This window comes from Toxorhynchites rutilus, chromosome 2, assembly GCF_029784135.1.
Source record: "Toxorhynchites rutilus septentrionalis strain SRP chromosome 2, ASM2978413v1, whole genome shotgun sequence".
In the NCBI taxonomy this organism is placed as follows: Eukaryota; Metazoa; Arthropoda; class Insecta; order Diptera; family Culicidae; genus Toxorhynchites; species Toxorhynchites rutilus.
Window position 1 is genome coordinate 152,546,978 of NC_073745.1, and position 17,739 is coordinate 152,564,716.

General features: G+C 36.0%; 2 protein-coding genes across 8 annotated transcripts in view; one reads left to right on the forward strand and one right to left on the reverse strand.

Moving 5' to 3' along the window:
- Positions 1 to 2,029, reverse strand: part of LOC129771839 (bromodomain-containing protein DDB_G0280777) — a 237,822-nt gene extending 235,793 nt beyond the window's left edge. For 2 of the 7 annotated variants that reach the window (XM_055775922.1, XM_055775913.1), the window contains exon 1: positions 615 to 1,881. The gene's annotated coding sequence lies outside the window, so the exon portion shown is untranslated. Of the gene's footprint in view, positions 1 to 614; positions 1,882 to 1,911 lie in introns of those variants that run through there. The other 5 variants (XM_055775921.1, XM_055775914.1, XM_055775920.1 and 2 more) reach the window with 5 other exon arrangements.
- The window catches only part of LOC129766241 (uncharacterized), a 30,259-nt gene continuing 14,095 nt past the window's right edge, over positions 1,576 to 17,739 (forward strand). The window contains exons 1-2 of the mRNA XM_055766757.1: positions 1,576 to 1,765; positions 1,818 to 1,875. Of these exons, the coding sequence (XP_055622732.1) occupies positions 1,576 to 1,765; positions 1,818 to 1,875 (248 nt within the window). The remainder of the gene's footprint in view (positions 1,766 to 1,817; positions 1,876 to 17,739) is intronic.

The window sequence follows — 17,739 nt, forward strand, 5'->3', positions numbered from 1 at the left end:
ATGTTAAATAAAGCGTCAAATTTCGATCAGAAATACGACATTTCTTCTTCCCCAACTCTATATAAATGTAAGAATTACTATGCTATAAATGTTCGCTCTTCTTCGTACGATGCGAACGATGCTCTTATTGAAATCAAAATATTTCCGTAATACTTTGGAAAAGAGTCACAATCCAAAATGATTATCTCGACATCAATCATTCCTATGTTATAAAATAAAATACTCCAGGCTGCATTGAACAGCACACTATCACATATCTGTAACGACAAATAAATAAACTGATATCTCACTCAAACCCTCTCGAGGAATCCCTGATTGCAAGTAATAAATTATTCAATTTGCAACCATCCATCCGTTCACATGCTATCTTTCTAAATAATCTCGAACAATCCTTCCGGCTCTCTCATCCACGGCGATCATGACACTTTCTCGGCCGTTATCTCCTGGCAGCAGCCGAAAGGAAATAGGATAACAACATTATGAAAGCATCAGAACCAACACCACGACAAAAGTGTGGACAGAATCGTAACATGACTTCTCACGCTCAGCCCACTCTCTTGTTTCGCGTATCTGATTCCTGACGTATCGTGACAAACAAACAAAAAAACACTGACCTTGAACTTTGGATGCTGCGCCTGTGCCACCAATACATGCAAACGGTTGAGCTCAGGATATTATTCACGCTCTCACTCTCGCTCGCTCTGGTGTGAATCCGCTTTCAGTAGGACAAAAAAAACTTGTTGACCCTCTTTCGGTTTCCGGAATTTTGGGTATCCTCCCCTAAGAGAACTTAGCAACTGAGGAGCTTTATTTTGGATCAAGTGTTCCAATTTCGAATTAGTTTGGTGATGATCTCAACGCGCATTGGGTGGTGTATGGTCATAACAAACTCAACTGAAATATCGTGTTTTGATCCGGTTTTGATTCTTTCAGCTGATTTTTTTTCTCTTCATCGCCCGAAACACTGTTATTACGCTTCATTTGCGCTACGCATGCATTTTTCTTGCAGAAACACTCGTTTTGCAACTTGCAATGCTGCTTTCGAGAAGCACAAAAAAACCTTCACTGGACTAGTTTTTCTTCGCAGCACTTATTTTTTTATCTTTTGCACCGTCAAAACACTGAAATATGCGTGCCTTAGCGAGAACTCGATAATCGTATTAAAAACCAATTTCTTTCAGCGAAAAACAGCATCAATCAATTCATGTTGCTGGCTCACTACTTTCCGTTATCTCAAATAACACAACACTACACGAGATTGGATCGGATTTACAACAGAAAATAGTGGAACACAAAAAAAACTATCCCGCGAAAAGAAAATTAGAAACTCGGTTACTGGCTGTCGCGTCCGGCTTCATGTACCTTCCGAGGATAGTGTTTTACAGCTCGCTCGTTATCTCCGATCAGCAATCAACAAAGACTCCGTCCGGCCCGCAATCAAAACGATATTATCAATTCATTGGTTTCAATCATTAAATATTAATAATGCACACAAACATACGAAACGATTATAATCAGCAACAATTTGGTAAAATCTATCATTCATTTATGTATTCCACTTTATGACCCTCCGAAATGTTCCACTCCCATTCGACGGAAGCAAACGGGGCACGGTTTACACTTCACATTGGACTGGAAACTGAGGACTGCAAAATGCATTCGCGCGGAGGGAGGCCTTTCAATTGTGTCACACACGCATCACTGGTTTCGCAGCAACGGATGCCTTTGCGGGCCCATTCCCCCGGCCCGAACTTGCTGCTTGATCGTATGAGAGTGCACTCTCCGTTCGCATCCAGATGATGTACCCTTGTTTTCAGAGGGACCACATGCAATAACCGCAACGCAACAACAGCAACAACAACAGCAGCAGAAATAGTAATATAGCAGCAATGAAAACAAAGAAAAACGCACTCAACGGATCCGGGTGCCACGAAGGGAAGCAAACACACCGACGAATGGACCAGCTTACGACAAAACGATACTGTTCACCCGACAGTCGGACACGGATTGAGAAAAAGCCCAACGCTATGCTATTCACGGATACTTAGCCCGACCGAGAGAACGCGAATGAGCGGGGGAGAGAGAGAAAGATCGCGGATGCATAACAGCTGTGTAAACTTGCGAGACTCCAACGATATGCACTTGTCCCGCATCCTCTACTTCTACCGCCGCATACAATGGAGCCTCGATACGTGCGACTCTCACGGTATGCCGGCTCCAACAAACCTATGCTCGCTACAAGTGTGTTATGGTTTCCAGGCTGCAACCCACACATCGGAGGGGGATTTCCATGGGTGGTAGTATCAAAATCATACTGATCTAGTGAAGTTTGAGGAAATGCGCCATCTGTGGGGTGCTGGCTGAATGATTCTTATGAAGCGCAATTCGTCATTCATGCAATAGGTGAGGATACTTCAACACAGTGTTGGCACCAGGGCTAGTTATTTTCGAAGCTAATAAATGTGATTGAATTTTATTCATACAACTCTCACTTCCACTACAGTCATTTTCGGTGGATTAATTTCAGTGTATCGGGGTGAAGTGGAAACGAAATATTCTCTACGCATACAGTAACATTGATTCTTTTGTTTCGTTCCTTTCCTCTTTCGTTCTCTTACAAGTATAAAAGCAGATGCTTTCACTGACGATTAAAACTGCTTGAACGGGTTATATTTATTTTCATTTCGCATGTTAGAGGATGCTTGCTGCTTTCAAACGTAAGTTTTATTTTACCAAAATGGATCGTCGCGGACCGTGTTCAAAATTCTTCAATCACTTGTAAATAACATGTTTCTCTGTTATTTGGAATACATAATTGTTACAGAAAATGTAATAAAATGAAAGACGGCACTGATCGGACTATTCCTTTCCCTTTTTCACCCTCTCTAAGGGTGAAAAGAATAGTCTGCTGAATAGAGCTGTCTTCATTTTATTATATTTCCTGTATCAAACATGTATTCCATGTTACGAAGAAGCATGTTATTTGCAAGTACGCTGGATTCTTTTTTATGCGTTTTTTGCGTGATATTTTTTACGCTATTCGCTCAAAATTACGCGATTTTTTATGCGATTTGCTTGAAATTACGCGATTTTTTTTACACGATTTGCTCGAAATTACGCGATTTTCGACTAGGTCTGCGCTTTCAGCGTGCCCACGCAGAATTGGGAGCGCACGCACAAACGCATACACAACGCCGGAAGCACGCGCACGCACATACCATTGGGTGCACAAACACGCACACACACGCGCAAACATGCACAAACATGTGCAAAAAAACGCGAGCGCACACAAATATACAAATGGACAAACGCGCACAAACGTGCACACGCACAGACGCACGCACGGAAAGAATCAAGCACACACGTTCACACACGCACACAAATACGCACAAATACGTGCACACGTACGCACACACACCCACACATGCCCATGCACAAAAAAACGCGCACACCTGCACACAAGCAAGAAAAAAACACGCGCAAACGCACGTACACACGCGCACACAAACACGCACAAATGCGCGCAAACACGCCTACACATGCCCGCGCATAAAAAAAGCGCACACCTGCATGCAAGCAAAAAAAAACAGGCCCAAACGCACGCGCACACACGCACACGAACACCCAAAAAACGCGCGAACATACACAAACACCCATACAAATACACGTGCACAAACACAAACATCGGGCTGTCGAATACTCGGCTATCCGGACTCGAAGCTGACCGGTATCCAGTATCCGACCAAACTATCCGTTTCATCACTAATTTCACACTGACAACTAGCGCCGGTAAATAATTACTCCTGCAGGCATACTACACAACCCTCACTGCACCGTTTTCATTAGTCTTACTATAAATAAAATCGCTAAAAAATAAAGCGCGGTCGTCGTGAACAGTCGTAAACGGTCGTAAATGTTCGTATTCTTGACGTAAACACAAACATAGTGAGAGAGTGAGCAGTGAGCAGCTGCGATGCGTTTTTTGTGTGAGAGAGTGTGTGCGTCTGCGTTGTTGCGAGAGTCTGTTTGAGTGCAACAGCAAAGCTATTCCAATGACTTTGCGGTAAACTTATTAAAACATAGAATTGGGCCGCTAGTTTCAGTGAATAAGTTTCGAATGCAACAAGGAAACATTCATTTCTATACAAACTGCCAGAATACATGGATGCTTCAAATTAATTTCCAAGTGACGATTTCTAACGTCGCTTTTGTTTGCAGAATGAAAGGAATCAACGTGAAATGAAAGGAATATGTACGAAAGAGACGAGATATTTTTCTTATTGTGCGTGAAAAGAGAATAGATATATTTTTAGCCTGCATGGTTCTGGTTCTGTTCTGAGAAGCGATAGACACATTATTGAGTGACGATGTGCTAATTGAAGTGAAATTGTCAGGCCCTGGTTGGCACAGTAGATTTATCTGGAAAGGTACAGATTTTTTCGTTATTTTTGGTACATTTTCTACAGGGTATAGATTTGCATCAGAAAGTACAGATTGGTACAGATTTTTTCCACGTGTGAATTTTCTTACATTTGAACAAAACAAAATTAAAGTAAATGCCGACTTTCACGCCGCAGTGTCATTGCTGATCATAAAAGCATTCAAAATTCAATAATTGATCAGTTTCACAAGGATGGAATCCTGCACAAGGATCGTCTGAAAAGATTCGCGTCGGACGGTGCAAGCATGTTTTGCATACAGTGACTCAAATTCGTAATCGTACTCCACCATGCAGATCTCCTTTCCCTTATTTTGAGAATCGAAAACAAGCTTTCGGAACATTCTATTTAGATAAAATCATAGTGTCATATGAGAGTTAAAAGGTTTGCTATTTGTTTGCAGAATAATGGTTTTTTTTTATTTGGAAATGGCGAATGTGTGTGCTAATGTACGAAATTGACTCAAACTCATAATCGCTGGTTGAAATCTCAACTCGATTTCGAAGGCGTTGGCCAATTTCCGAATTTCATCATTAGTATAGTATCCCTTGTTCATTGCAACTATCTTTAGCTGTCTTTAGCCTTATCTACGATTTTTTTGGTGTATTCCGAAGGAATATTTAACATTTTTTTCATTAAGTGGTTTTTAAAATCATTTCTTTCCAGAAATTTAATGGTTTTTAAATTTCCTACACCCGTGCACCCGTGGCCGAGTGGTTAGCGTCTCACATTATCATGCCGGGTGTGCGGGTTCGATTCCCGTTCTGGCCGGAGGATTTTGACGTAGGACTACGTCTAACCGGAAGATATAGGGGTTGATATGAAAATCTAGGCACTGAACAAGTAGAAAAAAATGCAAGATTTGCAACGCTTATAACTCGAGCATTTCTCAATAGATCGCAAAGTTTTTTGCATCAATTGATAGAAAATATATCTACGCATCTATCATAACGAATAACATTTCATTTTTCTTGAGATAAATATTTGAATAATTGTGAAATATCAAGCATTGTCCAAATGAACTATGTGCCCATTTTTGATTGGTCCATTTTGTGCTCCTCAAATCGTACCGACCAAAACGGGCAACAAGAGCAGCAGCGAAATACAATGAAGCACGATTGGAAAGGAAAAAGAAAAAAATGAACGAATCATTGGTCGCAGTCTCACACATGCGTAATTCTCGAGTCAGCCAGTCAGTTTAAAATCCCCGCTCCGCTGCCGTAACGATCATTCTCATCCAAACCGTACACCACATCGTTTCGCATCACATCATATCAGCAAACCAACGCAAGCAGCCATGTCTGGACATGACAAAGGAGGAAAAGTGAAGGGAAAGGCAAAATCCCGCTCGAACCGTGTTTTTTTTCCAATTAATTCAGGCTCAATCGCATAAGCTTTGCGGAGCCGCTAATTCAAGTTTTGTTTATACAAAGTTTCAACTAATTGCTATGTTTAGTAGGATTCGACCGAATACTCGCGGTTTACTCGAGGTTAAAAGGGCAACAATTTCTGTGGGACATGACAGGTTAGGGATTAGGATAAGGAGTACCGTTGTCTCAACAGAGGGTTTCCACACGCACTGTAGCATTGTGCATAATGACCAGGGATATCATCTGGTGTTCGACTAACACGAACCGTGTTGTTCGCAGTTCCCCATAGGTGTATTCGCCAATTGTTCCGCAAGGGTAGCTAGGCGCGTTAGTACCAGTGCACCAGTCCACCTAGCCCCCGTTATATAGTTTCGGCCGCCGAAGTGATCGAGTTGGCTGGCAAAGCTGCTCGCGACGATAAGAAAACCGCATTCAGAACAGAACACATTCGGTTCGGTGGACATCAAGACAACAGGCAGTTGCAGCGAGTGACGAGTGGCAAACGCATTCGCAAAACGGCAGCAGGTAGCAGAAGAAAAAAGTTTGTTCTTTATGCAAATTGCTTTGGTGGCAAATCCAGAACAAGGCGGCATCGAGGGCGATCGAAATGGTTTTTTTCAAAACCACGAGTACTAAGTTTTCTAAATTGGAACCATTACATAAAACAAGGCGCTTATCAGGGCCATTAAACCTTCCAAAAAAGAGTTTACGAAATACAGTTCAATGCTTTCTAAAACAATATCCAAAATAATAATAAAACACAAATTTATTTTTTCATAATTTGTTTTCCAGGATATGATTAGTATGAGAATTTGGCAGTTGTTCTGAGCTTATTGATGGTTGGGGAATTTCCCGATTATTCAATTTTCACCAATTCTTAAATTACTTCTAGATTGAAAGTGCAGTCGACATTTAGCTTATTGGACGGACCTGTAATGCGACATATTTATTTGGATATTTTTGTAAACATAGAGTTCGGGGTCCAAATTATGACCCCACATTGAAAGTCGACACTGTACCACTGTCATCGCAAATGTTCAATTACAGGTTAAAATCGCCTCCAATGCGACACTGAGTGCTGCTTCGGCACGTCGCATTAAATATAATTTACTGTACAACATGTCACAAGCTGGATAGGAAGAAATTTTCCAACTGTGAAAGCTGTGACGAGTGGCAAACGCAATCGCTAAACAGGAAGGTTTAGCCGAACAAGATGGGGATATCGAGTGATAACAAAACAATAAACTCTTTAGATTAAAGATAATTTTGTGATCCTGAAAAGGACCCTTTTTAGGCTGCATGTGAATCCAACGAGCGAACACATCGTAATGAATGTATTTTTTTGCAATCGCTGCCTTTTAACGCTCAATGGTTGAGTCTGCCGATTTGTCTCTATCCTGTGAGCGTGTACCGCTAGAGTATAAAACGCGCGGATTCGCTGAAAATAATATCATTCTCTTTCAAACCGTGAATCAGTGTGTGTTATTCAAACCGTGAATAATGTGCTCAATAGTGAAATATATGATAATGAGCTGATGACCACCTATGCATTCCCTATTACTGTCATCATTTTGATTGTACGATATGTGCATACGCCGAAAGATGCCCGGAGTTGAACATTTCATAAGTACAATGCCTTCAGAAAAAAATCAAGAATCAAGTTTGTAGAAAAAACGCAAAAACACAACACCAAAGGTTCCTTTCAGAACCCCCAACATGTTCATAAAGAGTAAACAAATACTAATCCATTTTTCAGATAGATAGATAGGTATTCACGTAGGAGAAGAAAATAAAACAATATATTTAAAATATATATTTAGCAAAAGCTGTCCCCTTTGTATAGTCCTACGTCACTCCGGTTATGTCCCCGACATTACCCACCCATCTTTTTTCGTCAAAGAAATTTCCTCAGACTTGCACTGTGGTCACGCGTATTCTAGAGCTTGCCCCTCGGAATACATTCAAGGCGTGTTATTTGGCTTAAGAAATCTCAACTAAGTATTAATGAATGACGCTAGTTAATGCATATGTTGAGACGGCAAAAGTTCCACAGGGAACGTTAACGCCATACAAGAAGAAGAAATTTCCTACACAGATAACTTCCACTTGTGTGAAGTTAGCGGCCAAAATCCAGCGGCTAAAATCGCATACAAGTCATATGTTGGATGCAACATGCGATAATTTTGTTTTTCGTTATTAATTATTTTAATAATTATAAATTGAACATTCATCGAATAAATAACGTTAGATATATACTCATTCGAAAGAGAAATATGTTATCTATCTTCTAGCATCTTCATAACCCATCATCAAAGTATCAGAAGGAAGTTATACATCAAAACGTGCACATGAGTCAATAATTTGAGGAGTACCAATTTCGGAAAATCAAAAAAAGTTGTTCGAAACACCCAAAAACACATTCTTGAAACAATGTTCATTCGATAGAGAAATATTTTACCTATCTTCCGCCCCCTACTTTCATTGATCGGAAAAGGGTCTGAGGAAAGTTATAGGCCAAGTTGTATGGGGGAAATTAATTAATTCAAACAACATTGAAAAAAGTTATGAGAAAGGACCCAATACACATTTTCGAGATAATATTCATTCGATAGAGAACATTTTTATCTATCTTGAGCCACATTTTCATTGATCGGAAAAGGGTTTGAGAAAAGTTATAGGCCAAAACGTGTAGAAGTCATATGGGAGAAAAAATAATTTGAGAAAATGCGTACAAGTTGTATGGGCGAAGGGAATTATTTTAAAGAAAATGTAAAAAAGTTATTTGAAGGCTCAATTACACATTTTTGAGATAGTACTCATTCGATAGAGAATATTTTTATCTATCTTCAACCATATTTTCATTGATCGGAAAAGGGTCTGAGAAACGTTATATGCCAAAATGTGTACAAGTTGTATGGGGGAAATTAATTAATTCAAACAACATAGAAAAAAGTTATTAGAAAAGACCCAATACACATATTCGAGATAATATTCATTCGATAGAGAACATTTTTATCTATCTTTAGCCACATTTTCATTGATCGGAAAAGGGTCTGAGAAAAGTTATAGGCCAAAACGTGTACGAGTTATATGGGAGAAAAAATAATTTGAGAAAATGCGTACAAGTTGTATGGGTGAAGGGAATTATTTTAAAGAAAATGTAAAAAAGTTATTTGAAGGCCCAATTACACATTTTTGAGATAGTACTCATTCGATAGAGAATATTTTTATATATCTTCAACCATATTTTCATTGATCAGGAAAGGGTCTGAGAAATGTTATATGCCAAACTGTGTACAAGTTGTATGGGGAAAATTAATTAATTTAAAGAACATTGAAAAAAAGTTATTAGAAAGGATCCAATACACATGTTTGAGATAGTACTCATTCGATAGAGAATATTTTTATCTATCTTCAAGCATTTTTATCTATCTTCAACCAATATTTTCATTGATCGGAAAAGGGTCTGAGAAACGTTATATGCCAAAATGTGTACAAGTTGCATGGGGGAAATTAATTAATTCAAACAACATTGAAAAAAGTTACTAGAAAAGACCCAATACACATTTTCGAGATAATATTCATTCGATAGAGAACATTTTTATTCATCTTTAGCCACATTTTCATTGATCGGAAAAGGTTGGACTCGATTATATACTCGACCGAAAAATTAGAGGAACAGAGGGCGAAGTCGGAAATTTTAAGTGATTTTTGACATACCTACTGTAACTTCGTGAAAAATCAACGCATATCGATGGGGTGCGCATCATTTTAAAGTTACAACTTCCAGTTATTAGAACATTTTACGTATATATTTTTATCTTGAGATGTGTAGGTGTAGTTGGCAACAATATCAAGAATAAATGAAAAATCGATTTTTGTTTATTATTTTTTTTTTGAGAATAGTAAATCCAATTAACCTTATCAACCAGCTTTCATTCCATTCCCAGAACGTTCCTGTAGGACCTTCCCACACAGAGGTATTTCAGTTTGAGTCTTTGTCTTTGGTGATGAATAATTCAATAAAAAAACATCGCATCGTAAATCTAACGGCAGTTTTGAAAACTCCAATAAATTCAGCATGAGAATAATTTGTTACTTTGACGAAAAAAAAATTATTTGAATTTTTTGTATCGATTTCATAGAAGTGCCAAACCAGGATTGTGTATTACCTAGTGTATTACCTAAACATTTGTGAACGTTTCATATCGATATGTTCAACCGTTTATTCTAGACGATTTTTCAAAGTTTGGATTAAATTAGAGGAGCATTTAATTGCAAACCGTATCAGAAGTACAAAATTCTACTCGACTCCAAAAATGAAAATATGACTTAGTTCAAGCAAAAATGTAACCTTTCAACGTTAAAGTGAAATTTAAGTGGTTATTGTATGTACAGTGGGGTGAAAATTGTGATTTTTGAAGATTTTGCCTGAATTTTCACAAGGAATTGTTTGTATCGATATTTCAACAAAATTAAGGATGATAGAAGTTTGGTATCAAAGAACAAATTGTAGAACTGTTAGAAGCTTTAATTCAATTGATAGAAACAATCAAGTTTAAAATAAATTTTTAGGATAACATAAATAATAACACATTAAAAATTACTAACTTTTAAGATTTTCACTTCCAAAATTTAAATGTTCCAGTACTATATCCTATATTATAATTTCTCATTTTTCAAATGGAAGCAACAGAATCGTCTTCCGTACGTAGCGTACTTTTTAATGTAGAATTTGAAGCAACAAAGTCCGAAACAGAAAAAAAGTTCTATAACTCTCTCATTGTTGAAATTCGAACATATGCGTAGATGGATTTTTTCATCCAATATGATTGTTTATCATCCCCTGAGAGATTCCGGATAAATTCATTATTTCCATGTGAGAAAGGTGTTTTCTGACTTCAAAGGGATGAATCAAAAATAAAAATCTTCTTTTATATTCAAGAAACGAAACATATAAGCATAAAAAACGATTTTTTTGTGATATACAGTGAAAAGAAATCCGAGACTGTATCGAGTCCACCCTGTATTTTTATTCACTTCAGCCCTGTACATTTATCCACTTCACTCCAATGACATTTAGTATTGGAAAATTTCCAATATTTTTGGTTTCGTAATTAATTTCGGTGCAGTTGAAAATCATTACCATCATAACAACATCCAAATCTATTAGCAATACGTTGGATGTGATTTCGATGCGCGTCTCAAGTTTTGCGAGGATTTATATCTGATGAGACCATGCATAAAATATGATAGCTGAATAGAAGACATTTTACCGATGAAAAATGATTTGAAATTAATTAATAATCTCACTATATTAAACATACAATACGTTACGAACCGTAAGTGTTGTTGTTCAGATGATCAGTACTATTTTTGGTAGATATGTTTTGGTGTAATTATATTTTATCTGCACAGTACTCGGGCGATATTCTTGGATGTTTTTTTTTTAAATTGGAAATTAACCCCGATTTTTAAAGTACCTCAAATTTCAAACCATTTTTCCTTCATATTTGGTATGATTAAATTTGAACTTTTAAATATTTTGTTTTGTTTAATGCTCAAGACTTTTGTAGAATTTTTCGAAGGGTCTGGCTTGATAAGGAGGTAAAAAGTGACCAATCCAAATCACCAGCTCTATGAAAAATATTGTATAGGGTTCCAAATAATAATTTTTTGATTTTTTTTGAATTCTTATAGGTTGGGTGTTGGAACATTTTGATAATTGATTAGGGTATATTTGACGATGTATTTTTTGTTGTTGCCGATATAATAACTATTATACTGTTGACAGCCAGGCACGTGGCGGTATTTAAAAATTGTCAATTGCTGTTTTTTTCAACTAAAAATTCAAAATTTTAAATTTAAAAAATCATATAAATTGAATAATTGAGATAACAAAAAACAACTACGTAAAAATTTAGATAATTCATTTTTACATGCTAGAAAAAAAATTCAGCCAAATTGTGAAATAAATGTACCACCAGCTGGAAAAAAACATGATTTAAAAAAAACGCGTTTAAATGATGCGTACAAAAATGCTACTTCACTTGGCGTAACCTCATAGTCTTTGCAGTAACTTTTCAACGAGATGCAAAATCGAAAAATCCTTTCCACATAACATTTTTTAAGGCTTCCGAAAATGCAAAAATTTCCTCTTTTATTTTTAAAAATCACAAATTTAGAATCACAAGAAATTGTACTGTGCAATGTTCTGAAATTCTGAAAAAAACCCAAACTAGAAACACATTCATTCAAATAAAAATTATGTTTTTGTTTTCATTTAAATGCACCTGTCTTCTGGATGGCACTTACGTTCTCAGTGGATATTTTGGCTTCTCAACGTAGGTGTTACTTACAGAATAATTATCAAAAAACACATACGAACATATTTTAATATAAATTAGAATAGTACTGGATCTCAAAATTGTAAAAAATCAGAATTTGAAAACAGAAAAAAAAATTTTTTTTGTGCTGCGCCAAATTTTGAAAACACTGAGAAAAAATCATACATGTCTAGAAAAGGCGTGAGAACACATTTGAAATCAAATTAGAGGAGTTCGGATTTTAAAATTGATTTTTTTTTGCGAAATTTCCAAATTTTTTCTTGGTGTTCAAATTTTTGATGAATTTTTTTTCGATACATCATAGTAAATAGTAAATAGTAAAAACAGTAAATAGTAAAATGAATTTTCAGTATTTTCTTTCTTATTTTTATCTCTAAGTTATTGAGAATGGCGTGAAAAATGAGAAGTGAATTTTTCATCATGAATTATATAGTGAACATCATAGAGATTCAAAAAAATAATCATTTTTTCATTTAGTACCCTATACAATATTTACCATAGAGCTCGTGATTTAGTTTGGGAGCACTTTTAACTTCCTTAACCAGCCAGCCTCTATCAACTATTCTAAGAACACACGTATTACGATTATGTAATATAATGTAGGAGGAAAATAATGGTTATGGAATTATTAAAAATTTGGTGCAAATTTTCATTTCTTGTTTTCCGAAAAAGTGTGTATTTTTTTAACAAACTCATATTAGTACTCCCTTGGCCGAGTGGTTAGCGTCATAACTAACATGCCGGGTGTTCGGGTTCGATTCCCGTTCTGGTCGGGGGAATTTTTCGTCAAAGAAATTTCCTCCGACTTGCACTGTGATCACGCGTATTCTAGAGCTTGCCACTCAGAATGCATTCAAGGCGTGTTATTTGGCATAGAAATCTCAACTAAGTACTAATAAAAATGACGCAAGTAATACTACGTTGAGACGGCGAAGTTCCTCTAGGAACGTTAGTGCCATTGAAGAAGAAGAAGAAGATATTAGTACAACTCGTTTCTAGACTATTTTTGTGTACAGTCAAAGGTTTCCGAACTATAATTTTTTAATTAAGATCTTGCTTGCGTCGTTTTAATAAATTACACGTGATAAAAAAATCATTCCTTTTGTGGAAAAGCTCAGTTTCATAGTCCAAATTTATGTGTAATACTCTATCACAATCAATAAAACTGATAAAAACTTCGCATATTTTCAAGATATTCTGGCAGAAAATGCCCTACACAAAAACATGTTGTAAAAACTGAATTTTTAGAGCACATACCGAAAATTAAATTCACTAGGAAGTGTGTCGTTTTACTTAGCGATATTTTCTTTTCAGCTAAAATGGTTAAGTCGAGGAAGCAGACTGTTCTTCAAGAAAATCGAGACAGAGATCATTTCGAATCGAAATACGGTGCTCTATGGATGAATCATTTGAATACGCATGATCCCGAAGCGTACACCGTATTGGGGGTGAAATTTACAGAATCCAATCACTTGAAGATTCTGACCCTGATCAGAAAATTTAAAAAGTCTTCTGTTATTAATGTGGGTGTGGAAAATTATGAGAAACATCATCTTTCTAAATTGCCTTCATGTGATGAAATACACCTAGTTGACAAGGCTTCATTATCCCTCTCAACTGTTAGAGGTTCATCATTATTAATTGATAGTGATGATTCAATTTATAATGACGCACATTTTACGAATCCAAATAAAACTTTTGCTTTAACCAAAAATAATAAATTTGTTAGTACAGGAGCAAACTGCGTCATTAATTGTAACTTTGAAAGTTGTGAAACAACTAGTACATTGTCACAACAGGAAGTTTTCAGTTTTGAGGAAGGTAGCAGCACTGATATACAAGATGAAGTGTTAAGTTTAGATGAGGTTCAGAACAGTATATTGAATGCGCAGGACATTGATGCAAGTAATGTGATAAATAAATCAATTGTACAAACAACTATTGGTAAGGTAGACGGTATGAACTCTACTAATATACCGCAAAGGGACAATAGATTTAACGAATTTAAAATGAAAGATTTCTGGAATTCGGGAAAAGCTCTCGTTTGGAAACGAGAGCAACTCCAATGTTTGTTGGATGGGGAAAACAAATTAATTAGGTTCAAGACTGGATATAAAGAGCGAATTAAATTCGACACTTTTCAAGAGCAAGAATCATATACAACATTCCATGATTTAATCCGACATCTTAATGATACATGTCATGTTTATTTCAAAGGTGTAAAAGATTACGTTCCATTGAAAAAAACCAAACGAACGATTAAAGTTTTTGCACGTTGCATGTTTCTTCCATGTAAACGTTTTATGTTCATCACTACATTTGATCCATTGAAAAATGATGACATAACTTTCAAAATTCTGCATGACATGGATGATATTCATCATCCAACTCCATTGGCTCCACAAATTCGGGGAAAACATAGAATTAAATTACAACAAGAAATTTTGGAAACCACCACTCGTGATTTCATTTCAAACCAAATTGACACGATAATCAAACTTTGTTCGATTTGGATAGAAATCTTCGAGGTTGCATTTCGGATGATACAGCCAGAAAGATGGCTTCTGAGGCAAGATATAAGCTCCGAGAAGATAAGAATGTCTTCTCTGCTCTTGAAGAGTTGTCGAGCAAGCCTGAGACTTCAATTATGTTTTTGCAATACAAACCTATTAATATTCTTCTTATGACGAAAGCACAGCTTGATATTTTCAATAACATTTCAATAGAATCTGGTCTAATTGACTTTCATTGACTTCCACTGGTATTCAGTGGTGTTCTATATCCGGTAAGAGTATGCTTCTGTATAGTTTAATCGCACGTGTTCAAATTTGTCCTCGTGATAAATTAAAACCATTTCCTATCGCCATTTTGTACTGAAAATCACTACACCTGAAATATTGAGACTAATTTGGGTTTCATAAAACAATTTATAGTCAATAACACGAAAAAAAAGTCTCCCTTCTATTTTTCGAACTGTCACAACAGATTTTTCACTAGCTGAGATAAATGCTCTTATGACATCTTTTAATGGAATGTCCATAATGCAGTATCTCAAAGCTTGTGAAGCGTGGGTTCTAGACAAAAACTTGAATAAAAAATTAGATTTTGTTGTTATCAAGTTGTGTAGCTCTCATTTGACGAAAATGTTTTATAGGGATGTAGACAAATTCATACCTGAAAAATATCATCCGAATAACAAATTTTTGTAAAATTGTGTTTGCGTCTTTGTTCAATATAAGATACGCAGACACGATTTACGATATTTTAAAATTATTTTTCACATATTTATTGACTAAAAAGACAAATACCAAATTAGATTCATATGGATGTTTGTCAAAATATTTAAATTTATTAAAAGAAGATGTATCAATACCTAGTTATACAGAATCTTGCACTGTAAGTAACGTTTTTGGTACAGAAAATTGTGATGATTTCAAGACAATTTATCAGTCAAGTCCTTTTTATCAACGAGGATTGATTGATTTCAAATCTGTGGTGAATGAAGAAGTGGGTGATTTTGGGATAGCAGCATCAGAAACAAACTCAATATGTACATTTATCAACACATTTTTGAAAAAATATATTACATATTTACCTTTCTGGACCCCTTTATTATCCAGAAACGCAGAACGTTGAACTGAAGCAAAGATTCAATCGATCAAATAATGGGACTATTCAAGAATATCACAAGGACATAAAATGTGATATTAAAAATTGCACCTTTATTGGCAATCAAGATCGGGTGAGAATCGATGATTATATTTTACATATTCATGAAAATAATGTAAATACGATCGTCAAGAGATTCAAATTGCGAGTACCAAATACGCGAAATACAAAAATGAAGAATTTTGAACGACCTGATGCAACACCTTTTTTGAATAAAACTTCCCGAAAACGAAAACTGTCAAATTCTGAATCATTCGTTACTCCAGCCTGATGAAGCAAACCCCTCTTAGTAAAATGCGTATTTCAGAATTGTACAGAGAAAAAGAAAAATTAAAGAAAGGCAAGAGTAGAAGAAAGCTTCCGTTTTGTGATAAAAAATTAGATTCATTGGAATGTATTTCTAAATGGTGGGGAAAATATAAAGTTGATAACGAAAAGCAAAACCTTGTTGAAGAAGGCGTCCAAGCTGTGAAGCCTGACAATTTAAATAATGAATTAAATTTGAATTCTGTTAAACAAGATTCGTCTTATTGTAGAATAGATGAATCTGTCTCCGAAGAATTTGGGAAACTCTTGCCGAACGGTTTGCTGAAGGATGTAGATTATTATACTGCTCCAAGAACCGAAAAATGTGATGGCATAAAATTAATCTACAGAGAATCTACCTTACAATAGGGTGATCACAAGAACATAATATGTTCCATTGCTCGTAATGCACATAGAATATTCTGCGACCAAACTCCAATGTTATTTGGGCTTTCTCCAGTCGATCTTAATATTCTAGAGAATATTTGTTTGAATATAAATAATGCTGAAATGTCAGTTTTACCTATGTTATTCAAGGCTCATTTCACTTTAGCCCTTATCAATTTAAAGGAAAAAAACATGTATCTTCATAGATTCTAAACATGTGTATAGGTCGGATCAAATGTTCAACATTATCAAAACTAATTCAAACCAGGAATCGTGAAATTTCCTTTTTTTTAAATATCTATATATATAAAAATGGAGTGATGTCTGTCTGTCTGTCTGATTCTTATAGACTCGGAAACTACTGAACCGATCGACATGAAAATTGGTATGTAGGGGTTTTTGGGGCCGGGGAAGGTTTTCGTGATATTTTGAGACCCCTCCCCCCTCTCTAAGGGGGGGCTGCCATACAAATGAAACACAAATTTCTGCATTACTCGGAAATTAACCAAGCAAACGAAACCAAAGTTGGCATGTGAAAGTTTTAGGGTGCAATAAATGTTTCTATGATGGTTAGACAGTCTTTCCCCCACTCAAAGAGGGGGGTTGCCATACAAATGAAACACAAATTTTTGCATTACCCGAGAATTAATCAAGCAAATTAAACCAAATTAGGCATATGGAAACTTTAGGGTGCAATGAATGTTTTTATGGTGGTTAGATACCCCTCCCCCCTCTCTTAGGGGTGGCTGCCATACAAATAAAACACAAATTTCTGCATTACTCGAGAATTAATCAAGTAAATGGGCGGGACGAAGTTTGCCGGGTTAGCTAGTTTTAAATAAATTCACTCCCATTGATATGAAATGCAATTTTCAACCAGATGGAGTTAACTGTGGAGTTCATGTTCTTTATAATATTGAGATGTATCTCACCAATCAAAATCTTTTAAGTACTTCATTCGATCCAAAATATGAGCGGATGAGAATTTTGAAAAACATTATTTTAAATTCCAATAATGTTGAAAAGATGTGTCCGGGCTGCGGAGTAACCGAGAATGACACATCGTTTTCGGGAACTGTGAATTTGGCAAAGTGTAATAAATGCAACAGGGTGTGGCATGTGAATTGCATCAGGGATAAAATATTACTTAAAAATTCCACACATTTTTCTTGCGTAATGTGTGTTGGAATCAAGTACGATTTCAGGAAGTAAATAAAAATG